We start from the raw sequence: 25,592 nt of genomic DNA on the forward strand, positions 1-25,592 counted from the left end.
GGTGGCTAACTTGGATTTTGCTACCTTCCGTCTAGTATTGTGACAGTTATTTTATTAACGGTCAGAGATTCATCTTGTTTACTCGTAGACTCTATTTCGGGATGTCTTTTTCCGAGACAGAATCCAGGGTACTTCGGTTGTGGCAAGTTTATAGCCTCGCTGCTCAACATTAATAATACTTTTGAAATATTTGGTCTGTCTTCCGCATGTTCTTGAACGCATAGTAATCCTATTTGTATACATCTCAACACTTCATCCTTTGAAAATTTGTCACCTACGGACTCATCCAGTAATTCTAAAGCCTTGCCTTGTGTCCATAAGGTCCATGTCTGAAAAAGAAAATATTTTGTTACGTTGACAACAAGCAGAAAGTATAAGGACCTAAATGCAAATAATTAAAAATATGTAATTTGTGAGTATTGGTACTTACATGCCCAAGAAGGTTAAGTTGGTTACTTGCGGAGTAGAATCCTCTGTTCTTTTTACCACTCACTATCTCGAGCACTAAAACTCCGAAACTAAAAACATCTGATTTTACTGAGAAAAGACCATCCATTGCATATTCTGGTGACATATAACCACTAGAAAAGGATTTTAAAAAAGTTAGAAAGAGATAAGAAAAAAGGTGAGCGAGTGAAGGTACAAAGATACGACACTTACTGTGTCCCGACTACTTTCTTTGTTTCGGCTTCAGTTTGATCTCCCCCAAAAATCCTCGCCATACCAAAATCTGAAATTTTCGGGTTCATTCCTGCGTCTAGCAAAACATTACTAGCTTTTAGATCCCGATGAATGATTCTCAATCTTGAATCTTGATGAAGATAAAGAAGTCCTCGGGCTATCCCAGATATAATGCCAAATCGTTTTTGCCAATTAAGTTGTGCGCTTTTCGCTTTATCTATAAATATTTCGATAGCATGTTAAAATTTCTACGAGTATGAAAAACAAAACGCTTAAAAAAATTTACCAAAAAGAAACGCATTGAGACTTTTGTGTTCCATGTATTCATAAACCAACAACTTTTCTTCAACCTCGATGCAACAACCTAGTAATCGAACGAGGTTTCTATGTTGAAGTTTCGCAATCAATCGGACCTCATTTTTAAGTTCTTCAATTCCTTGGCCTGACGTTCTTGAAAGCCTTTTAACAGCTATGATTTCACCTTCCATTAAAATGCCCTAACATCACCAACAAGACATGTCACATTGTCACCATTGAACATGTATCATGTTACAATTTATAAACATAGTACAACATTTACCTTGTAAACACAACCGAATCCACCTTGCCCAAGCTTATTTTCATCAGAGAAATTGTTCGTGGCTATAGCCAAAGTTGAAAAGTCAAACAAGGGTAATTCGAGTTCATCTGACATCGTTTCACCAGAATAATCTTTTTTACTTTGCACAATAATCCGATCGCTCATCAAATAATCTTGGCTTCTTTCATATAAACCTGCATAAATATGTGACATTATGAATTATGATAACGGACTATTTTAACTAATGGTCAATAGTTACGTCATTTACTAAGACGTTTGACTTTCGAAAGTCAAACTTACCTTTTCTACGTATGCTTGAGTTTTTGAACCGTTGCATTTTCTTCCTCCTTAGATAAATAAGTACGAGTGATATAATTAAAACTGTAAAAGCACCAACGGTAATGCCTACAATTTTTGCAACATTGCTGCTCGAACCATTTTTAGAAGTTCCCGTCGTCGGTGATTGTTCTGAAATAAGAAAACACAAACTAACATATGGGCATTGATCTCAATTATCAAATAATAATCAATTTTGATTATAGTTTCAATTACGTCACTCAAACTTTTGTTTTCAGCTTTTAACACCTATTAAGTTTTAACATTGTTTTATTAATATAAAATATGTTCATAAATGGTTGAACTAGATTACTATAATAAATACCATTTTTTTTTTCTCAAACTTCTAACCTGTAACGTTTTTAAATGTCTATGATAACAACATGATTAAAAAGAATTTTATGAAAGGTAGGTGAGCCCAAAGGTCAATGGGATTATTTGGACCAAGTAGATGGGCCTAGTTTTCAACATGTTTAAAAACTATTTGTTTTTAGTCTTCTAGCCATTGAACAAAATTATCATCATCATCATCATCATCGTACTCAGTATATCCCACCAATAGCAATGCTATGGTAGGGTCTGAGGAGGGTAAGATGTAGACAGCCTTACCTCTATCCCATAGGGATATAGAGACTGCTTCCGGTGAGACCCCCCGGCTCGATAGTAGTTTTGCATCAAGCCTTGGACATAAGGCACATAGCACTCAATCATCGGGACACCGGCTGATTGGTGCATGTGCCCTTGTCTTTCGGCTATCAACGCCACCACATGATGCCTGATTAACCTTCCGCCACTTTTAACGTTATTTTTATGAGATTAGTAAAATAATGTCAAAATTAGTGCAATTTTACTTTTGCCCACCTGAGGGTTCACGCATATATACATTATATGCGCGCACCGCAAGCAGGACGTATTGAACAAAATTATCAAAATATAATTTATAATAAATCAGAGAAGTATGTAATAAATTTTAATAAAGAGAAAAAAAAAATTTCTTAGGTGCTTATATAAACACATCAACGCAACTTGTTAACAGTATAACTTCTAATAAAATATACCAATTTCAATAAAGTTTCATGGGTCGTATTTTGCACACTGGCTAATAGGGGTGTGCAAACAGCCGAATTGACCGATGAAAATGAACCGTGCAATATAATCAAACCATACCAAAAACCGGTGGCTTGGTGGCCAGTTATTGTTAACAAGGCTTTCATGCCCGCCTACACCAAATTGAACCATTTATATGTATTTTATTAATATTATAGATTATATGTATCTTTCAATAATACGTAACAAACTGATATATACAAATGTATTATAACAATTTATTTCATGGTCAAAAACTTCAAGCCAAAAATTTTAGAATCAAATATCAAATAATGCCGAATTATATTGTTTTTAGCTAGGCTCAAATTAACTAAAGATAAATTAACCGAAACCATAATAACCGATCGACGGTTATGGTTTTGAGTCAAAACAGGCCTAAACGGATTCATGCACGCTCATGTTATCTAAAAGTAAAGGTAAAAAATTTGATAAAAGAAAGAGAAAAAGATAATGAAAGTTTATGTTATCGAGTCAACATTATATCAAGTCATGAAAAGAAGTTATAAAAAAATGTTGTTATGTTATGAAAAGCATCACGCAACCATTCACGGACAAAACGGCAAAGTTGCTTAAAACGAATTCACATGCAATATACATGGTCCAAAATTAGTCAAGAACTATAATTATTATAACCTTTTGCTTGTATCTTGTGTATCATGGATTGTACATTCCTAGGTGGAACCCACTTTAATAAAGTTTTAACGTTTGGTGTCGGATACGTGTTTTTTTACCCAATTTCTTTTTATACGTGGACACGTATTACTATATTCATTTATAAAGTTTTCTAAATTGTACATTTCTTCAGTGGCGGATCCAGGAATTTTTTTTAGGTGGTTCCCTCTTAATTTATAAGGTGGTTCCTACGCGTCTTCTATATATCCGTACACTATTATTTCGAAACTCGGGTGGTTCCGGGGAACCACCCGTTTGTATGCTGGATCCGCCAATGCATTTCTTTAGGTATTTCTTTATCATAACTCATAATTCTTCATTTGAAGTTGGGTTTTATAAGTGTAAATGGTTGTATAAGGTATAAACACTTGTATTTAACTATTTATAATTTCAGTTATGATAAATAATACGGTTACGCAAGTGTTTATAGGGCCCGCTCTCACCTTGAGCCCGAAGCTTTTAAATTCTTTTAAGGTAATAAAATATATTTATATGTTTTATGGGTGTCAGTTTTTCCGCTTGTCTGGATTCTTGAAATTTTGAAAATTCTCGAGGACGGCCATGATCTTATGTTCATCAAACACTACGTATAAGTCAGGGTCATCTCTGAGAATCGTTAAAATGTTTTGGGCTGAAGGCGAAAAAAAATTGGAACCTTAAGTAAAAGGGATTTTATTGGATTTAAACAATTAATTTTTTAAATAAACTTACTTGGTAATGATTTGGGTTGTGCAAATTTTTTTTATGAAAATAACCTTAACTGAGTTAAATATCTAGCTTGTGATTCAATTTAAAAAATAACCAAAAAGTACATGATTTTATAATAAAAAATAATTCAAAAGTTAATCCATAATAAAAAATTAATACAAAAACACTCAATTTTTAAAAAATAATTCAAAAGTTAGTCGTTTCAATGTTAATCGCTATTTTAAAAGTAATTTTTAAAAATATTGGCCGCCAAATACCAAAAATCTCTTGAGCTTAAAACTGGTTTGCCGGTATAATATAAACCGTCATTTTAGGAAAAACCGCCTGCTCGGTGTTTTATCAACTACCTAAAAATATCTTGCTCAAATTACCGGTTTGCCATATAAAATCCGATTTAACTGGCTAGTTCGTACTGGTTTCTAGAATACTGTTTTAGGCAGGTATGTTACAACCTAGACGACATGTATAGGACTACATGAGACATAGGTGTCAGACCTACCTGTTACCTATGCCTACACGAGGCAAATAGCCCTATACGAGGTGTTAGCCCCCCATTTCTCGTATAGGTACATTTTGTGTGAGTGCCTGCATGACACGTATTGAGCTTTATAACTCGCACAGGCTTATACGACGCATGTATTTACTCGTCAAATTCTCCTAATACACTTATGTTATATTAGAAACGTACCTAAATCAGAAGCTGCAACTCTAACGTAAAGATCTTGTCCACCCTCAGAAGCAGCATACTGTCTCATATCCATAAGATCCACATCCCATATCACACAACCCGACCCGGAGTCACTAATATCCATATTAGCATAAGCAGCACAAGAACAATTCTTCTTACAAATCTCACGACACTGACTCAAATTCATCAACCGATCAACAACCGCTTTCGAACTCTCGGGTAACTTCATGTTCTTCAACAACAAAAACCCGTCTGACCCGCAGTCCAATTCGGACCCCCGAACACACCCGTCCGACCCGTCTCGTAAATCCCAGGCCTGTTTGTTTTTTGGCCTAAACCCCTTCATACAATTGCAGACCGGTGAGGTGCTTGCATCGCAAACGCCAAACGGTCCACATTTTTTGTAGTCGTCACATTGGTCACGTGGAGCGGACCAGTATTCACTCCACGTGTGTGACGACGGGACCCATGTGAACCTTTGAAGCTTCCCCGGGTAACTCATTATTAACCGCGAATAAACCGAATTATTTAATACGTTGAACGAGTACAAAACCTCGTCCGAGTTGTTTTGAAACTCAAACTCGATTAAACTCGCGCTTTTCATCTCGGGCACCCCACTAAACCGTAACCCGTTCCATGGCCCGCTCCGGTACACGGGTTTCAACAGGTGTAATAAAAAAATCTCCGGAAAACCATCAATATCCATTTTAAATAAATACTCACCAGAACCGGGATCGGTATTCGTTTTCCACGAATTTAAAAACCGGTTCACTCCGGTTTCCCGGGTCCACCCGAGTTTCATCCCAGGTAATAAAGTATCCGTGGGATTCTCAAAACTCTGCCAAATACAATTATCCGGATTCTCATCATTCTCCGCACGGAGAACGAAGTTTCCAGAATCCAAAAGCTGCCCCACTGTCCTGGTCATCAAACTAGATTGGTTCTGGTTTGACGACCAAACAGGGGTATCAACTTCATTTAAAACTATAATATTTCCGTCGTCGCCTATTGTTAGTTTCCCCAACAGGGAAGTAACAGGGGCGTCTCGGTTAGCTACCCAGACATATGTTCGCTTCTCGATCTGCTTGTACCAAACGCCGATATACCGGTTATTGTTTCCCGGGTCAAAGAAGCCTAACTCGAAAACTTGCCCTTTGGATACTAGTGTTTGATTGAATGTGAGGGGTGTTGTGGATGTTATGGAATCAATGGCTAGAATGAAACATGGGAAGAACAATAAAATTAATAATAATATGATGGTTTTCATATTCTTTAGAATTAAGAGGTATGAACAATTTTTGTTTGATGGGTTATTTTGTATATGATGAAGTGGGGTTTTTGGATTTTGCCCATGTGATGTGATTTTGATTGAAATTTTTTAAAGCAATGATAATAATAATAATAATTTAGAGTTAATTTGACTTTATATTTCTTGGTTCTTTGTTGGGTAGGTTTTGATTTTGTTTCTATGATTAAAAGATTATTATTAAGTTTGAAAATTCATATGTTTCCAAAGGTATTATGTGGGAAAACAACATAAAACTAAGAATTACGTGTGAAAAACGTTATGGTCGTTCAAATGGGTTTGGAACTGTCCGTGGGTAGACATTTGACTAAAGTAATAAGTTCTAGGATTAACTTTTAACTTTAAAGTTTTCTTTATTGGTAATCATTGTTCAGCATTCAACATGGAAAAATCAACTAATATCTTGTTGCATTTGATGATAAGTGTATAATTTTATTAGAGCTATTATTTTTTTCGGTTTTATTGGTACGTGTCGTTAATGCAGAGCAGAGAGGAAGGAAAGCTATCAGTCTACACATGATTTTAAACGGTGAGAGGAGAAAAGAGAACTGACATTTTGGTTGCTATATGAATAATGTAGGCAAGTATCGTGTGACGGGGTTTTGGGAGAAACTAAATATACGTGTATTATAAGTTATAAGAGTAATTATGGAATATATATTTTATAGAGTAATAATTAATATACCCTTGCCTAATATAATATATTTAAATTATGGTATATATTGCAATTTACAAGGTTGAGTTAACTTAAATTATAATATATATTGCAAGATTAGGTAAAAATATTAAATGATAGTATATATTTAACCAAAGTAGTTGCCGATGAGGTCCAGCCCAGCTGGTCGGAGGTGGGGGGGATAACTCGCTTGCGAGGGTCCCGCCCGGGTGGTGGCCTAGGTTCGAGTCTCTGCGGAGGCAAAAAAAATACCATTTTAGGTTGAAAGGTCCCTCTCTCTGGGAGATTCGAACCCGGGTCCTTTAGGTGTTAGGGGGTTTGCATTGCCAGTAAGCCAAAGTGTTCAAAAAAAAAAAAATTAACCAAAGTAGTTGACAACAGTAATTAATTTAAAGGAAAAGTATATATAAATGCCAGAAACAGATTAAGAAAAAGAATAATTTCCATTATCTCTCCTAATACTTTTGCTACTCTCAAATTCCATAATATGATTTTGGTAATACCAATGTGGAATACGTTTAATGACTTTTTGTTTAAACTCTGAAAAGTTATTAATGTATCCCTTTAGCATTCCATTACAATTTGATATGACATACTAATAACATTCTTTGTTTGATGGTGTTTATGAGTGAATTAGACATCGAATGTCAAAATCGATATAGACAATTGACATCTCATCTTAATAAGGCTCACTTGCATGTTAAAAATAGTTCCAAACACTGTTAAAGATTAAAGAAAAATAAAATTCTTCATCTTAATAGTTGAATGATAACTAGTTATAATAGTGCCACATAAATTTCACCTTATATAATATTTATTCACAAAGCAATATAAAATTACTTAGAATTTTAAGAAGAAAAAAATGAATACGGTGCTATTATGCATCTAAGTTTACATGCAAATCCATCAAAATTAGGTAGTTTTAACTAGAAAAATTAAAATTTTAATTAACTTTTATGTTTTCTTCCATGTTTAACCTACACCAAACAATTAGCCACCATGAAAGTATATTTCAAATGGAAAAGCTAAAACTTGAATTATCAAATAATTAAAATATTGAATTTGAGAAATCACACGCAATGCATTTTCTTTTTCGTTTTTTATATATTGATTTGATGGATTTTTAATTTTTTCTTTATTTCTGTATTTTGATTTGGAGAATTAAAAATCAGATGTTAAATTCATGGAGAATTAACAATAAAACAGAATAAAATTAGGCTTTAATTGGATCTAATAAATCACTAATTCAATTTATGCATTTCAATAAAAAAGTTTATAATTAATCCATTATGATGAACGATTATCAATATTAGGGATTTAATCAAGGATTCAGATTTAGTGGAGACAAAATAGGTAACTTAAAATATTGATTTTTTTTTAATTATATTTGTTTAAAAGGGTTATGTTCAAATAAAAAGTTTGATTTCCCTAGAAAAAAAGGGTATTTTTGTCCAATCACATAAATCTCAAATAAACCCAAATAACATATCCTTAAATCAATGAACTTCATTTTCACTCCACTGCTACGTACAACACATCTTTCTACTTCAACAACCCATGTGAATCAATCACCAACCACCGTCACCGACCTCCGCCACCCGTCGTCACCCACTTGTCGTCTCCATCCGCCACCTGCAAGGCTGCAACCCTATTTCCACCGCTGCAATTCCAGTCGAAACCCTTTAACCATTGCTCACCGCGCCATCCGGTTCTTTTCAATCAAATCCATTGTCATGCCCTCTGTCGTGGCCTGTTGCTCCATCAATTGTCATGGTGGTGGTGGTGAATTTGAAGGAATTTGGATCTGTTATAGGTGGGGATTAAAATTGTGTTTTTATAAAAACACAATTGTGTTTTATGTATCTTTGAATGTGTTTTTGAGAACTTTGTGATTCTATAACTAATAATTTGAATCTATATTACAAGGGTGATTTACTTGTTTACATTTCTCGAACTGTATCTGGTATGGCTGGGGTTAATATTGTGTTTTATAAAAACACAATTGAGGTTTATTAGATGTTATGAGTGATTAAGTGAAGGCTATGAAAAGACAATAAAAGTCACAGTGTTAATACAATGTTACAAATTAATACGATCACAATGTTACAAGTTAATATAACAAAGAAAAAAACACAATTTGTAAAAGGTCAAATACAATATGATCTAAAAACACAATGACTATTAAGTATAGCACAATGGATAAAAAAACCCACTAATTTTATGTTTAACTAACTCTTCTTATTTAAACCTACTCAATACAATGAAGTAACTCAAAAACAAAATGAAATAACACATTTGAAAAAAACACAATTTGTATAAGACATGAAGAAAAAACACAATACCCATAACTATAACACAATATAAAAACCCACTTATTTTTTTATATTTTTTATAAAAAAAACACTCGTTATTATGGTGATTATTTTTTTTTATAAAAAAACGTCGTATAAAAAAGTTATTGACGTTTTAAAATGATAGGGGAATTGGCATGTAACTTGCATGTGGATAGAGAAACTCAACAAATGTGTGTTATTCCTTTTATACCCTCCCTCTATTTCACACATGATGTTATCTCAAACTAATCTCAACCATCCAAATTCAAAATCAATAGCCTAGATTATTTCTTATTCTTCCTACCTAAATCATACTTTTTATTTTAACTTGACCCTAAAAGACATAGTTTAAAATTACATAGTTTTAATGATTTTGCGTGTAAATTTGGTGCATAACAGTACCATATTCATTTTCATGTTTTTAAAAATATTAGTTTCTTTAAATTTAAAGACATCACTAGAAGTTTCTAAGATGTGTCTATTTTTATATCTATTTTTAGCTTTGTTTTAAATGAGTCGTGAGGACACCTTATATGTGTGATGTTTTATTATTGGAATAGAACATGTCAATCAACTTTGATTACATACAGACGAGACGTGCCTGCTATCACCTTTCATACCTTGAAAAATCTTATAAAAAAAATAAGAAATTAAATAAATCTAATCAATTTAAATTAATTTCTGCATTAAATATTTTAAATCTGCATTAAATAATTTCAATCAGAATATCTTTAAGACAAAATGTTTGGTGAAATACCAATTTCTTATTCGGGCTATTTTCTTGGTTATTTCGTCATCTCTTCAACCTTTTATGTTATTTTAGTTATTTTAATTTAAGTAAAATATTACTTTCGACAATTGACCTATGACTACTCCATAAAACAATCGTTATATGCTTAAGTAAACTTTTAGTGGTGAAATTTTTTAATTTTTCGAGCGGCAAACTTTTAAATAAAATAAAAGATTGGGACTAGCAAGAAACTAGACAATACAAAACACCAGACTTGTCAATACTAACAAATTTACACCAGATTGTCCAATCTAACCAATTAAAGTTTATATAGCACTATGCTTGCTCATTAATAAAACAATGTTTTACCTCGTCCAATTTTTTCTAGAAGGATGGTCTAGGCCCAAACACTTTGTTATCAACTTATTACGCGAACAACTTGTTTTCTACTAGTATCCAAAAGGAATGGGTGGAGTAACCCCCCCGAGGGTTCTACAATCATTCAATCAATTTCCAACAATCCTTGGATGAGGAAATATGTTGGGGTGTGTATAGTTCAGTTTTTAGCGTCAATCGAATTAATTAACCAGTTTTTGGTTAATCAGTTCGTTATATTCGGTCAACTTTTCAGTTTTTAGTTCGGTTAGGTTAACTTTAATTAATAACCAAAATCAAATTTGGACTCAACTATTTACTTATAAATACTTGAAATTGATGCATAAATATATGTAATGTAAGTATAAATACATGAAATGATGATATAAAACATCAAATACATGAAGTAGATGCATAAAAGCTAAATATATATGAATGGTTCGATTCGGTTCAGTTAATTTAGGTTAATCAAGGGTACAATGAATAACTGATAATTGGTTTTCGGTTAACTTAGTTTTTAGTTAATTTCGGTTTGGCTTTATCAGTCTTTTCAACAAAAGGTTAATAGTATGGATGAAAGATGTAATAGGGTGAAAATAAAATAAAAAATCAAATTTAAACTATTTTTATAAACAAATTAAAAGGGTCTTTACATTCAACACCACCCACTGGTGTGTTAACAATTTTATACGACCCGTATATGGGTTATACGAGCCATGTAGCCCTCACATGACTGATTAATGTGTATAGTGGACATGATGACAGTTTTTTCAGTATATATGCCCGTATAGCCCATATTTGACAGTTGTATAGGCTTTAAACACCTGGGACTCTCCGACGCAAAGCAACAAAATTCTACACATACTATATGAATTGTATAAACGTGGTTGGTGTCCAAATTAGCGGTGCAAACAGGCTGAGCTGCTTGCAATATGCTCGAACGAGCCGAGCTTAATCGAGCCCTAGCTCGAGCCTAAAAGTAAGCTCGTGTAATAAACGAGCTCGAGCCCAAGCTTCACTTATCGAGTTCGAGCCGGCTCGCGAGCCTAAACGTGCATACCATTTATAAATTTTTTTATATATATAATGTTATAAAAAATAAATAGAAATAACTAAATAATAATATTCTTTTATACAGAAAATTATAATAGTAAAAATATATGAAAATAACTATATTATTTAAAAAATCATCTATAAATGGTAAACGAGCTGAACTCAAACAGAGCTCGAGCTTGAAAATCTAAGCACGAGCCAAGCACGAGCTTTAGAAATAAAGCTCAAAACAAGCCGAGCTCAAACTCAAACTCCATATAAGTTAAACGAGCCGAGCTAAACAGCTATTTGTTAATTAATATAACTCATCTTGAGTTTTGAACCGTAGAGACCAAAAATAAACAATACTTTACTGTTGCGCGGGAACGCCATGGACGAAGAGAAATCCGGAGCTCCATGAAGCTCGATTGAGGTAAATTAAATTCAATACGGATTACGTAGATCGTATAAAACTGTATGTTAGTTTTGTAATGCTAATATGCTATTTAATTATATGTTATTTGCTTACAAATCATTTGATTTAGGGCTTATAATTGCGTTTAGATCTACAGGACGGAGATCGTTCATCTTAATTGACTAATATATAGCTACTAGGAATCTGAATTCATAGTTTTATAGCTATAGCTATTTAAGTGCTTACGATTGAAGATTTAATGGCCAGATACTAACTTACATTACTTTGAGATTTGAGAATCGAAGAATAGGTGTCTAGGTTACAAGTTAAAACACATACATTAGAGATTGAGAGAGCAGAGAGTACTTTAGCCTTGTTCGTGTTCGTCCGTTAAGCTTTTATCGGATGGAGGAATGATTCATGAATAGCTAACCGAGCAAGACTTCTTGTTCGTGTTCGTTTATTAAGGAGATGAACTTGTTCGTGAACGGTTCATGAACACAAACAGTGTTTTATTTGATCTGGTTAACCGATAGTGTTTAGTGTCAATGGTTCGGTCCGATTACCAAGTTTGTGTTGGTGTTTTATTTTACTTTCATATTCGTATGTTAATATTACATATAAATTACTTACGTATTACTCATGCGTATTTTTGTTGTATAGTAAATAATTTTACTTAAATCTATATGATAAGACTAGAAAAGTTATAAAAAGTATTAAAAACCTTTAATGAACAAGCATAAACAAACAGACATTAATGAACATAAACGAAGTCAAACAAACACATTGTCAAACGTTTATGCATACAAGTGAACAGACTTGGCCTCTGTTCGTGTTCGTCCATTTAGTGAATCGAACGAAATTCCTTGTTAAACAAATGAAGATAAATGAACTTCCCGCCAAACAGTTCGCCAAACGTCCGGTTCGTTTACAGCCCTAAGAGTAGTTATTATTAAATATCAATCTCAGTTGCGTAGCTTTCATTATTTACTATATGAAAGAAGCACATTAACAGGTTCCATCGTCTTAAGTTCTGTAGGATATATACACATAGTCTGAAAGCCATAATAGCTAATTGAGAATTAGGAAGTGGCATTGCTTTTGTCTTTACGAATCATATGTGAACATATGAATTTGGGGCCGAACACATAGATTTTGTTATCATAGTTGCTTTGGAAAGCCATTCTACCAAACTCACACCCTCCCATGGGACACACTTAAGTTTATAATTGTCGTACATACATCAAAAGATCAAACAAAGAATATTTTTTATATAATATCAAATGATCCTCTCAAACTGTACTATCGCCCGTCAGTCGTGGATATAGTGACTGCATTTATAGAACACATGTTTAGAGACTTCTGCTCACTGCTGGTACCGTAGAGCCTCTGAAAAGTATATAATGGCTCTTTTGGCTTGGGGAGATCAGTTTCATTGCATATCATAGAAACTGCTTCTGTCATTGTTGGCCTATCTTTAGGCAGATCCTGGACACAAAGAAGTGCCACTTGTATGCATCTCAAGGCCTCCGATACACAAGATGACCCTCCCAATGCTTTATCCATCAATTCTATTCCTCCGATACACAAGTGCCACTTCTGTCATTGTTGGCCTATGTTTCGATTCAAATAAATTCTTTTTAAAACTTGCATCTAAGATTCTATGTGTGATGAAGTTTTGTGTAATGGTCTATTGAGTGGGGTGGTCTACTTACGTGCGCAAGAGGATATATTTGTTCCCGATGTAAAAATTCGGTGTCCTTTTGCCACTGATAATCTCTAACAGCATTACCCCATAACTAAATACATCTGATTTCTCTGACATTACTCCTCCCATGGCGTATTCAGGAGACATATATCCACTTCATTTAATCATAAAAAGGTTAGTTAGCTTTTGCATAAGAATAATAACGATTACCATCATATTCACAGAAATATATAAATTCTTACTATGTTCCAACGATTTGGCGAGTATTTGCTAGCTCTTGTGTGATTTGGAAACTTCGAGCCAATCCAAAGTCTGATATCTTGGGATTCATTTTCTCATCTAGAAGAATATTGCTACACTTTAAATCTCTATGTATGATCCTTAAACAAGAATCGCGATGGAGATAAACAAGTCCTCGGCCAATTCCTTGAATAATGTTGAAACGTGCTGCCCAATCAAGTTGTTGGCGTTTTTTGGGATCTAGGGATCAAGAAACCAAGTTATCAACAGTCTCGAAACAGTATAATCTGACAAAAAGAGTAAGTCAGACCGACCAAAGAGAAAGGTGTCCAAGCTTTTGTTCGACATGTACTCGTAAATCAATGATCTCTCTTTCCCTTTAATGCAACAACCTAGAAGTTTGACAAGATTCCTGTGCTGGAGCTTGGAAATCAACATGATTTCATTCTTAAAGTCTTCAATTCCCTGCCCAGAGTTACCTGACAGCCTCTTCACTGCTACTTCTTGTCCATCTAGTATTCCCTTTATTAAGTCAATGTGTTAATTACTCTGTTTTGACTGCTTGAAAAATATACAACACAAGTTTGAGAATACAAGTGGTTAAGTACCTTATAAACCATTCCAAATCCTCCCTCACCAAGTTTGTTTCTGTAGCTGAAGTTGTCCGTGGCAGCTAATACTTGTTTGAACTCGAATATAGGCAATTCAAATGACTCCTGTCTAAGAGCATCTTCTTGTAGTCTGTTCCTCAAAGCAGGTCCATTCTTTGAATTGAAGTGATGGAATTTGGTTTTCCTTCCTAGAGATAGAATTATAGACATATATGAATCTACAGTTAGCTTATCAGAATATGAAATAATTTTATTGAGATAAGTGTTTCTTTTTGGCTTTAATATAGTCTGTTAGGATAGTATTCATTAGTAAAATAGGAAGGAATGCTAGAAAACGATATGTTTAGTACATATCTGGATTAACCACGAGAGCACTCTTTTTTCGTTCCTAGCATTAAACAAGCGTATGTAAATGATTATACGATACATGCTCTTACCTTTATATGTTGTGCACTTGTATATACAAAACACGAGGCCACATAAAAGGAATACACCACCTATGGTTATGAGACTGATCATTACTGGGGATGCATTTGTCTCTTCGCCTATAAAATTGTGCTAGGATCTTACAATAGAATAAAACCTTGTAGAAACAGGAAGAACTAGATGAGGAAATTGCATTTACCTGAATCTGCATAAGAAAGGCGCAAGAAAAGATTCTCCCCACCATATGAGAACTGCTCAATATCCATTAGTTCTTTTGTCCAAACCATGCAGTAAATTCCTTGCACATACGCATATGCCTTACAAGAGCAGTTACCCAAGCACCATTGTTGACATTGATCAGTATTCATGTATGGAAAATACTGATAATGATCTGGCAGTTTGATCCCTCTTAGTACCCAAAACCTATCAGGTTTAGTCTTACTGGAAGCTAAAGTAGTTTCGTTCTTCTCACACAAAAGTTCTCTTCTCCTCACACAGCCTCTTGTCCAATTACTTTTGCTCCATTCGTCATTCGACTGCGGTACAAACCCTTTCAGACATGCACAAATAGGAAACTTTGTGTCTGTGCAAATTGCAAAAGCACCACAAACTCCATAAACATCGCATGGACTAGCTGGTGCTTTCCAATTAACATATTGTGCGTAACTTCCATCATCCCAGTATTTCAACTTGAACACACCATCAGGTTGTAAATATAGCCGTTGGATATTATATGACTTTAAAAGGTTCATACCGAGATATGCTTCTTCTTGTGAGTTCCCTGGCACGAGATTTACTATTTCTGAGTACCCAGCTTCCTGCTCGGGTATACCTATGAACTTCCCTCCATCCCAGGGCCCACCTCTCCACTTTGGCTTAGAATTATCCCATATGAAAAGTTGTGGTGGCTGCTCTGCTGAAAGTCCAGCTACAAAATTTCCAGGTGTTGGATCATCATCCCTTTTCCATGATGACATTAAATGTTTACCTTGTGTATCCCCCTTTGTTCCCAGCTTCATACCTGGTAACAGACTGTTACTAGGATAATCAAAACTCTCCCACAAAATCGATCCTGTGATGGTTTCATTAATACGAAAATTACCCATATCTGTAAGTTGTGCAATTGTTTCATTAAACTGGCCTCGTACGTTTGTTGACCATACAGTATTTTGATCACCATCTAGGATTCTCAGATTCCCATCACCGGCAATAATTAAACCAGACATGTTGTCAGAAACTGAGAGTGGATTTTCTCTGTTTGCAACCCATATAATTTCCTTTGCAGTAATGTTTTTGAACCATATCCCAAGATATCGGTTTGTGGAATTACCTGGAATAAAGAAGCCTAGCTCATAAACTTGATTGGAAGAGACAAGTGTTTGTGATATGGAGACGGGGCTATCTTTACTCAAGATATCAGTTGCCGTGCAGTGTGCTAATGATATAATCAAGCATGTCATGCAAAGGCGGTTTACAAAAGTAGCTCTTCCAATACCCATTACCAATATTTAGATTGTGGAATCACAGTGAATATTGAATAATGGATCGAGTTATGATCATTTTGAAATTGAAGTTTGTTGCTTTTCCATATTGTGATATGCACTTGACTTTATAATCAAAGTATGCCTATTTACACAAGTAGTGATATCATCTTTTGTTTAAAAAAACCAACCTGATAGGTATACTTTCTCTTCTTTAATGCTAACCCACATAGATAATTAGTTATATTTCCAGTCAAACCCACATAGATAATCATGATCAAAGCCAAATATTGTTAGTCCTTATTATGAAAATTAAGTTTGACCACAACTCTGATTTGGTGGTGGACCTGGGTAAGAGATCCATTTTCTTTGGTTGAATTCCTTCACTACATATAACGGGTCGCAATTGTGTCGGGTTGGTAGGTTTAACTGAGGAACCCAAGCATGCCAAATATATTTATTTTAGTGAAAGATATCAACTTACCCGGACACACATAAATCGTGTAATCCAAACACACCTAATCATTTAACAAGTTATATACCAATTGGGTTTAAAACTTTAAATAACTAGAAATGGCATTCAAGGAGACCAGAAGAGCATTTAGAGAGAAGATTAGACTATTTTCACAATTTTTTATTATCAAAATGCAACGTACAATGAATATAAATATGCAAACATAACTTTCCTAAAGTTTAGAAGAATGCATACTTTTTTTTTTTTTTTTTTTTTTGCTTTTTTTTGTGGACTATTCAACAGCACAAATCAATATTTTATGTTGTGTACCCATGACAGGAAGCTTATTTACCTTAAAGAACATGAGAGTAACAACAGGATTATCAATGTTTACTTTTCTGATTAAATATCCTAGAACTTGCTTGCAAATAGTGATGTCATCTCTTATGTAAATAGCCCAAGATTAACATCATGATATCTATTGTTTCTCTACTTTAATGACAACTACGAAATAAGATAAGTGATTTTGACCGTGCTTAGGTTTAGTAAAGAATTAGTCCTTGACCCAGTCAAACCACAAAGTCAACATGAACATAAAAGTAAGCTAGCATTTATTTGGTAATTGGAAATTGATCACGACATAGTTGGTCTCTTACAGTGTTTTCGTTCACTAGAAAACGGCCCAACTTCTTGGAAATGTGTTATATTCAAAACAAGAAGAATTCAGAGGGAAATAAGTTATTCAATTGCATATCCATTTATTTCCTTGAGATCCTTTAGGTATGTACATGATTTAGCCATAACACAATGGCTTGACTAAATATCCGTTTTTACTGGACTTAAATAGAATCAGGTGGCTAGTTTATGTTTAAACTTCTGAATAATGTTAAACCCATACCCACCAAATAACCAGTAATTGTTAGCAAAGGCTCAAAACCTTTTATAAGTAGGGTTTCAGTATAAAGGAACCTTGTTTAAAGCAGACTTTTATAAGCTAAATTTGGTTGTTGACCTTAATTGTGTGATCAAGTTTGATAAAATGTCGCGGGACAATTTTATAATTAGTATAAAGTATAGTTTAGGGTGCTTTATGCAACATTTGTAAGTTAGGGGGTCTTAATGTAAATATTAGGTGGTTATTGGTGGTTATAAAGTTAGTTATATAAATACCAAGTAGTTATATAACCGCCATGGTCGTTATAACCGCCAAAGGTGGTTAATTAACCGCCATGATGATGTGTATAAATAGGCGTCGATGTGTAGTGTCTTGTAACAACGCTCATATAATACAAGTTCGTGTTTCGGGTTAATCCCTTGTTGTGTTCTTCTTTATGTTATGTTCTTGATTGATTGTTGGTTGAATTGTGATCTCCTGGGTCCTATATTGGTTGCATTTTCAACAATATGTTACAAGAGTTATGTTTTGATGTACTTTGTGGTGCAAAGCATTAAATCTAGCATTATTGCATGTTTTATACTTATGTAAGCAGGTTGCTCATTTTCTAATGAATACCATTGACAGGAAGCTTATATTCCACACATGGTCAAGGTAAATAAGCTTCCTGGAAAGTTATTATATCAGGCATTAGGCCTATAAATGTTATATTTATATTTATTACTAAATTCCATCTTGGTGATTGTACAACAAGTTTAGACTAGACATAAACTACAAGCCACCTATATTTTTCTTTTTATGTGGAACCCAATTTAATAAGCATGTTGTCTTCAGGTTCAGCAGTTGAGCGTGTTTCATTAAACCGGCGTGTTTGGGAATTCGGTTTACATGTTTAATCTGCTTAGTTAAACAGGTTGACCCGTCAATTTGTTTAAAACTAGAATAAAATTATGTGTGTGTGGCTGACATTAAGTAAAATTATATGGTCTTGACTGGATCTACAACTAACTACTACTACCCTTAGCACAGGCAATATCTCATTATTATATAGTGGCTGACATTAAAGAAGAGAAACTATAGCTATCAGGTGAGGTTTTTTTAAAACAAAAGATGATGACTTTGATCAGAAAAGTCAACCACATATCACAATATTAAATTGTCTTAACTTAATTCATTCACTTTGATTCTAAGTTCTAAAGATTGGTAATGGGCATCAAAAGAGCTACTGTTGTAAACCAACTTTGCAAGACATGCTTGTATATTTTGATTATATCATTACCACACTACATGGCAACTGATATCTTGAGTACAGATAGTCCCATCTCCAAACACAAACTCTTGTCTCTTCCAATCAAATTTATGAGCTTGGCTTCTTTGTTCCAGGTAATTCCCCAAACCGATATCTCGGGATATGGTTCAAAAACATTACTGCAAAGAAAATCATATGGGTTGCGAACAAAGAAAGCCCACTCTCGGTTTCTGACAACAGGTCTAGTCTAATTATTGCTGATGATGGAAACCTGAGAATCCTAGATGGTGATCAAAAAACTGTTTGGTCAACGGGCCTACGGGGCCAGTTCAATGAAACGACTGCACTGCTTACAGATATGGGAGATTTTTGTATTAACGATAGGTTCTCGGGATCGATTTTGTGGGAGAGTTTTAATTATCCTGGTAACAGTCTGTTACCAGGCATGAAGATGGGAACAAAGGGGAATACACAAGGTAAGCATTTACTGTCATCATGGAAAAGCGACGATGATCCGACGCCTGGAAATTTTGTGGTTGGACTTTCAGCGGAGCAGCCACCACAAGTTTTTATATGGGATGATGCTAAGCCAATCTGGAGAGGTGGGCCCTGGGATGGAGGTAAGTTCATAGGTATACCCGAGCAGGATGCTGGGTACTCAGAGTTAATAAGCCTCATGCCAGGGAACTCACAAGAAGGAGCATATCTCACTATTAACGAATTATACCCGTCTGATATCAACTGGCTATATTTACAACCTAATGGTGTGCTCCAGATGCAATACTTGGATGATGATATTAACTCGTGGAATTTTAGTTGGGAAGCGCCAGCTAAACCATGTGATGTTTATGGAGTTTGTGGTGCTTTTGCGGTTTGTAATAACACAAAGTGTGGAATATGTGAGTGTTTGAGAGGGTTTGTACCGCAGTCGAGTGACGAATGGGGCAAAGGTAACTGGACAAGGGGTTGCGTGAGGAGAACTGAGCTTTTGTGTGAGAAGAATGAAACTAGTTTAGTTTCGGGTAAGAATAAACCAGATACGTTTTCGGTGCTAAGAGGGATCAAGCTGCCAGATCATCATAAATATTTTCCGTTCATGGATAATGATAAATGTCAGCAATGGTGTTTGGGTAACTGTTCTTGTAAGGCATACGCGCATGTGCCAGGAATATACTGTATGATTTGGACAGGAGAGCTCATGGATATTGAGCAGTTCTCGCATGGTGGGGAGAATCTTTTCTTGCGTGTTTCTTATGCGGATTCAGGTAATGCAGATTCCCCTTAGCTCTAATTTCTAGTTCTTCATGCTTCTGACAGGTTTTATTTTGATTGCAAGATTTTAACACAAATTTAGGCAAAGAAACAAATAGAACCACAATAATCATCAGTCTCACAAGCATAGGTGGTGTGCTCTTTATATGTGGCTTCGTGTTTTGCTTATACAGATGGAGATCATATAAGAAAGGTAAGAACATATATCTTATAATCATTTGCGTTGCTTATCTTATGCAAGGAACAAAAGAAGACTATATATTTATATTAACACGAAATCCAGATACGTATCAAAGCATATCTTAGTCTAACATTTTTTCCTATATAATAAGGCCAAAAGATATTCTATGTAAAGTTATTTATTATATTAATGAGCTAACTTTAGATCTCCATTTTTCTTATTTGTGTCAAAATTCATCTGTCTAGGAAGGAAAACAAACTTCCGTTCAGAGGATGAATTTGTTTCGAGCGACACACTGCAAGAAGATGCTGTTAGACAGGAGTCCTTTGAATTGCCAATATTTCAGTTCAAACAAATATTAGCTGCCACCGACAACTTCAGCTCCAAAAACAAACTTGGTGAGGGAGGATTTGGGGCGGTTTATAAGGTACGTAGTTATGTTATATATTTTTCAAGCAATCAAAACAGAGCAAACACTAAGTAATTAACACATTAATTTAATACAGGGCATGCTAGATGATGGGCAACAAATAGCAGTGAAGAGGCTGAGGTTGTCTAGTAACTCTGGGCAAGGAACTGAAGAGTTTAAGAACGAAATCGTTTTGATTTCCAAGCTCCAACACAGGAATCTTGTTAAACTTTTAGGTTGCTGCATAGAAGGGGAAGAAAGATTATTGATTTACGAGTACATGACAAACAAAAGCTTGGACACTTTTCTCTTTGGTCGGTTTGAGTTAAACTCTCGTCTTGTCCTTTGTCAAATATCGTATATGAATATACGCACACATTACTGTTTATAGGCTATTAATGATTTAGCTTCTTGATGCCTAGATCCAAAGAAACGAAAGCAACTTGATTGGGAAACACGTTTCAACATTATTCAAGGGATTGGTCGCGGACTTATTTATCTCCATCGCGATTCTTGTTTAAGGATCATACACAGAGATTTAAAGTGTAGCAATATTCTTCTTGATGACAAAATGAACCCCAAGATATCAGACTTTGGATTGGCACGAAGTTTTCAAATCACACAAGAGCAAGCAAATACTCGCCGCATTGTTGGGACATAGTGAGAATTTATTATATATTTTCACTGTTATTATTCATAGCAAAACCTAATTATAACTTTTTTATGATGAATGAAGTGGATATATGTCACCCGAGTATGCCATGGGAGGAGTAATTTCAGAGAAGTCAGATGTGTTTAGCTATGGAGTAATGCTGTTAGAGATTATGAGTGGCAAAAGGAATACAGAATTTATACATCAGGAGCAAATCTATCCACTTGCACATGTAAGTATAACATTCCACTAAAAAGCCATGCCACGGAGCTAGGGGTGAGCAAAAACCGAACCATAACCAAAAACCGAACCGTTAATTGAAAAGTTAACCATAATTAACCAAAACCGATGGTTATAGTTAACTGAATATGATTAACCGACCCTTCTGTTATGGTTATGCTTAGCGTGTCTCCGTTAACTGACTTAACCAAACCTTGTATGATTATCTTTTTCCAAATTTTATACCTCTATTTCAATCTTTTATACCTCTTTGTCCAACTTCGAACATTTAAACTTATGTTACTACTATCTTTAACATAGCTATTAGCTTGGAACCATCATATTTCAGCTTTGAAACTTCATAATTGAGCTTGGAACACCATAACCAAACTAATTTCAACTAGAACAAAGGAAAAAATACATTGGAAAATTAACCGAAACCGATCATCCGGTTATGGTTGTGGTTAAGCAATCCTTTGTAACTGAACCGACTTTACACACCCCTAACTTCTGCACAATCAGGTGCAAGTTTTTAATCGATTAATTTGAATAAAAACACATATTACAGGCATGGGAGTCATGGAAAGAAGGGAGAGGAATAGAACTGATGGATCAAGCATTAGGAGAGTCAGCTTCCATATCAGAGGGTTTGAGGTGCGTACACGTGGCGCTTCTTTGTGTCCAGGACCTGCCTAAAGATAGGCCAACAATGACAGAAGCAGTTTCTATGCTATGCAGCGAAACTGAACTCCGAGAGCCAAAAGAGCCGTTGTTTACCTTGCAAAGGCTGTCCAGTGGACATGAGTTTCTAAACATGTGTTCTACTAATGCAGTCACTATGTCCATGACTGTCGGGCGATAGTGAGTAATGAGGGTAATTTTGAATTATATCACCGCCAACTTATGATATATGTAATTATGTATGTACAGCATTGACTTTACGTGAACAACATGAATAGAAATCAAGTTTCAACATGAACTAGTAAGTCATTATTAACATGAACAGGTAATAGGATTGGGAATCTAGAATCGAAAACTAGAACAAGGACATGAGCAGGTAACGGGAATCTGGAATCGGTCAGAGGAATTCTGGCAATGGATAGGTACTCCGGCCAGTGAAATAAATCAAGTATCAACCATAATAAGCTAATATCTATGTAGTTTTTAAGATAAATAATGATATGTACCAAACTAATCTAGGTAAATTTTCAAGAAACTTTAGATGGCATAACTAAAAAAATATACACAATAAAGTTGCCTTTTGAATTAATGAATCTTCAACATAGGCCTCATACAAATAATAACTGTTTTACAGTTCACAATAAAATATATGTAATTTGTGAAGCAAACATCTCCATGGTTTTTACCTAAAAAAAAATAAAAATAATAATAATAATAACAATAATACCATAAACATATCATATCAAGCATAAGACCTTTTTAGCCCGTTTAGAAATACCCATTTATTCAGCATCATTGTGGAGCCCGGCCCATTTTCCCATCAGGGCCGGGTTGCTGCTTCATTTCTTCGGCACCCGGCAAAACCATACCCGGATAGCCCGGAACTCCAACATATCTCGGCCCACCATAATAAACGGGCTGGACCGGCCCACCACCACTTCTACCCGGCATATCATACACCTCCCCACCCGAAGTGGCGGGCCTCATCCCGGAGTACACTTGACCCATATTCGATACTTGCGGGTGCATCATTTGACCCGGAGGCGCCATATACTGTTGACCATATTGACCCCTAATCGGTACCGCTTGAACCGGGATATTATTCTCTTGAGGCATTGAACCCGGCGGGTGCATATAATAAACCGGCATCTCTTGCACCGGGGCCGGTGATGAAGTCTGCCGAATAATATACACGGGTTGACCGGGTTGACCCGGATACTTAGGGTCATTCGCCTTGGGAAATTGCTCATTAACCATTTCTTTTGGTTCACTAACAAACGGACCCGAGTTATCGAGTCTAGTTTTAACGGGTCGAAGGTTCGGGATCGGGGGCGCTACCGTGGGCCCCAATGACGAAGAAGTCGAGCAATACGGAGACGATATCCTTGGAGCGGGCGAACCTGGGTCCGAGACATTATCATTAACCAAAGGTCTTGTTTTGGGTTTCGGGTCATCCGGGTGGTCCAACCCGAATAAATAATCGGGTACTTCTGACACAATTGACGAGACTTCTGACCGGCCACGGTCTAGACTGGCGCCTCCGTTAAGCGCGTCCAGGAACCAGTGTTCGCGTTTAACGGAGCCGTCGAGCAGCGAGCTGATGCTGCTGGCTCGAGAGAGTGACATGTCCGTTGGAAATAGGAAGATTCGAAGCCGAGCCGTTTTGTTATTGTGAGCCAGCCGATCGTACTCGTCCATCATGTTTTCGACGTCTTCGTCGCTTGTGACAGTGATTAAGGCGTCCAAGTCTTCGTTTGGTAACTGGTACTTTACGCATATATCCGTTGTACCTATCGAATATTAATAAATCACAGTTTTAACTTTTAACCAAGGTATTTATGAAACCGGAAAAACTGATATGAAACAGATAAAAACCAAAAGGGGTTGCGACGCAACTTATTACCCGCTTACCTGCCACTTCATTGTAAATTGTTTGATGTGTAATGAAAATCATATATAGATGTCAAAACCAATATATAGATGTCAAAACCAAAATGAAACAAAAACAGACAATTTGATTTTAAGTTTTTTAAAAACACAACCAAATTTATTATTTTATTATTTTGACTTTTTTTTTCTTCTTTGATAGTAGTAATAATAATAATCAATTAGTGGTTAAATTAACAAAATAATTTAGCTACAAATTCATTATTTTGAGCTAAATTTTTTATTTTGGCCCAGAATTTTCACACACAAATATTTTTTTGTTGGTTTAAGTAGTAATAATAATAATTAACTAGTTATTAAATTAACAAAATAATTTAGATACAAATTCATTATTTTGAGCTAAATTTATTGTTTTGAGCTAAATTTTTTATTTTGGTCCAAAATTTCAAACTCAAATTAAGAAAATGAGAAACCTAAGAAAACCTAACCGAATTTATAGATTTTTCAGTTTTTTAAATTTTTATTTGAAGTAATTGTAAAAATTTGATAAGCATGTAAGTTAATAATTGATTAGTCATTAAATTAACAAAATGATTTGGGTAACATGGGCCAAATTTCTTGCTTGGGCCCAAAACAATTTAAAGCTCAAATATCAAAACTGAAAAAATCAAAATCAAACACAACTCAAACCAATAAACCAAAACCAAAACCAAACGTTTAAAATCAAACACAACTCAAACCAATAAACCAAAACCAAACGTTTTCAATAATTCAAAAACCGAGGTTTTGGTTTTTGGTTCGGTTTTAGCTCAAAAGCGACCCAAACTGAACCATGCACGCCCAAATTTTGATTGATCAATTACAATTTACAAATATTATTATTATTATTATTCAACTTAAAAACATATTACCAGAAAGTTTGGACAATTTATTGAGTAGGGATGCATAGGTGGTGTTGTGGCGGAGTACGGTGACAATTCGGGTGTCGCCGCCAACATACCGGAGTTGGTTGTCATGTGGACGTGGTAATATTTTTCCTCCAAAACTACACATGAACCGGGCACGCGGTTCATCGACGGATAGATTATCCGATCGCGGCGATGAGGCCACGGAGTCGGAGAGTTGCTCCGGCGTGTAGTGGGTGGTGGTGGTGGTGGCCATTGCTGTGACCAAACGCAGAGTGTGGTGGTTTGATTCTTTGGGTTTATATAAGATTAAAGGTTAGTGCCTTAGGTGTGGTGTGGGCCTATGTTGTTTAATGAGTGTTATTTATTTTGTTGAACGATTTTGTTTTATTTTATATTTTTTTTGTTTTAATGTCATAGATCACAAGTTTAAGTTTAAGTTTAAGTTTAAGTTTAAGTTTAAGTATCAAATGCATTTAATTCTTAACATTAAAACAGTGAGAATTAATTTCTTATTATTATTAGGCTTGATTTTATAAATATCTGATGTTATTTTTTTGTTCATATTTGCTGATTTCTGATAATGAGACATTATAAGTATTTGTTGATTTACATTTTGTTGTTATTATTAAAGTTTTTTCTTATGTTGTTATAAATATTTGTTGTTGTTATTTTGTTGCTAT

The 25,592-nt window shown here is 35.0% G+C and overlaps 2 protein-coding genes and 2 pseudogenes across 4 annotated transcripts; 1 reads left to right on the top strand and 3 right to left on the bottom strand.

Moving 5' to 3' along the window:
* Window positions 1-6,039, bottom strand: LOC143611837 (receptor-like serine/threonine-protein kinase SD1-8). Its single transcript, XM_077085972.1, has 7 exons — window positions 4,773-6,039; window positions 1,562-1,729; window positions 1,262-1,455; window positions 968-1,178; window positions 661-898; window positions 431-581; window positions 1-329 (listed from the first exon to the last, which is right to left on the bottom strand). Exons 1-7 carry the CDS (start codon window positions 6,037-6,039, stop codon window positions 21-23), a joined length of 2,538 nt encoding a protein of 845 aa, XP_076942087.1. The 3' UTR covers window positions 1-20.
* Window positions 6,040-12,941: 6,902 nt separating this feature from the next.
* LOC143611848 (G-type lectin S-receptor-like serine/threonine-protein kinase At1g61370) lies at window positions 12,942-16,123 on the bottom strand (annotated as a pseudogene). Its single transcript, XR_013149842.1, has 7 exons — window positions 14,824-16,123; window positions 14,636-14,743; window positions 14,196-14,386; window positions 13,902-14,109; window positions 13,590-13,827; window positions 13,355-13,501; window positions 12,942-13,238 (listed from the first exon to the last, which is right to left on the bottom strand). The product of XR_013149842.1 is annotated as a G-type lectin S-receptor-like serine/threonine-protein kinase At1g61370 (transcript).
* A 2,463-nt stretch (window positions 16,124-18,586) lies between these two features.
* Window positions 18,587-22,321, top strand: LOC143611856 (G-type lectin S-receptor-like serine/threonine-protein kinase At1g61550; annotated as a pseudogene). Its single transcript, XR_013149845.1, has 7 exons — window positions 18,587-19,968; window positions 20,040-20,168; window positions 20,402-20,583; window positions 20,663-20,879; window positions 20,988-21,225; window positions 21,302-21,449; window positions 22,005-22,321. The product of XR_013149845.1 is annotated as a G-type lectin S-receptor-like serine/threonine-protein kinase At1g61550 (transcript).
* Window positions 22,322-22,875: 554 nt separating this feature from the next.
* LOC143612663 (uncharacterized) lies at window positions 22,876-25,189 on the bottom strand. Its single transcript, XM_077086597.1, has 2 exons — window positions 24,916-25,189; window positions 22,876-23,907 (listed from the first exon to the last, which is right to left on the bottom strand). The coding sequence occupies exons 1-2, from the start codon at window positions 25,163-25,165 to the stop codon at window positions 22,910-22,912; spliced, it is 1,248 nt and encodes a 415-aa protein (XP_076942712.1). The 5' UTR covers window positions 25,166-25,189; the 3' UTR covers window positions 22,876-22,909.
* Window positions 25,190-25,592: the final 403 nt, after the last annotated feature.

The sequence above is a fragment of the Bidens hawaiensis genome, unplaced genomic scaffold, assembly GCF_021521415.1.
Source record: "Bidens hawaiensis isolate Kalapana, Puna unplaced genomic scaffold, B.hawaiensis_p1.1 tig00002236_1, whole genome shotgun sequence".
Lineage (NCBI taxonomy): Eukaryota > Viridiplantae > Streptophyta > Magnoliopsida > Asterales > Asteraceae > Bidens > Bidens hawaiensis.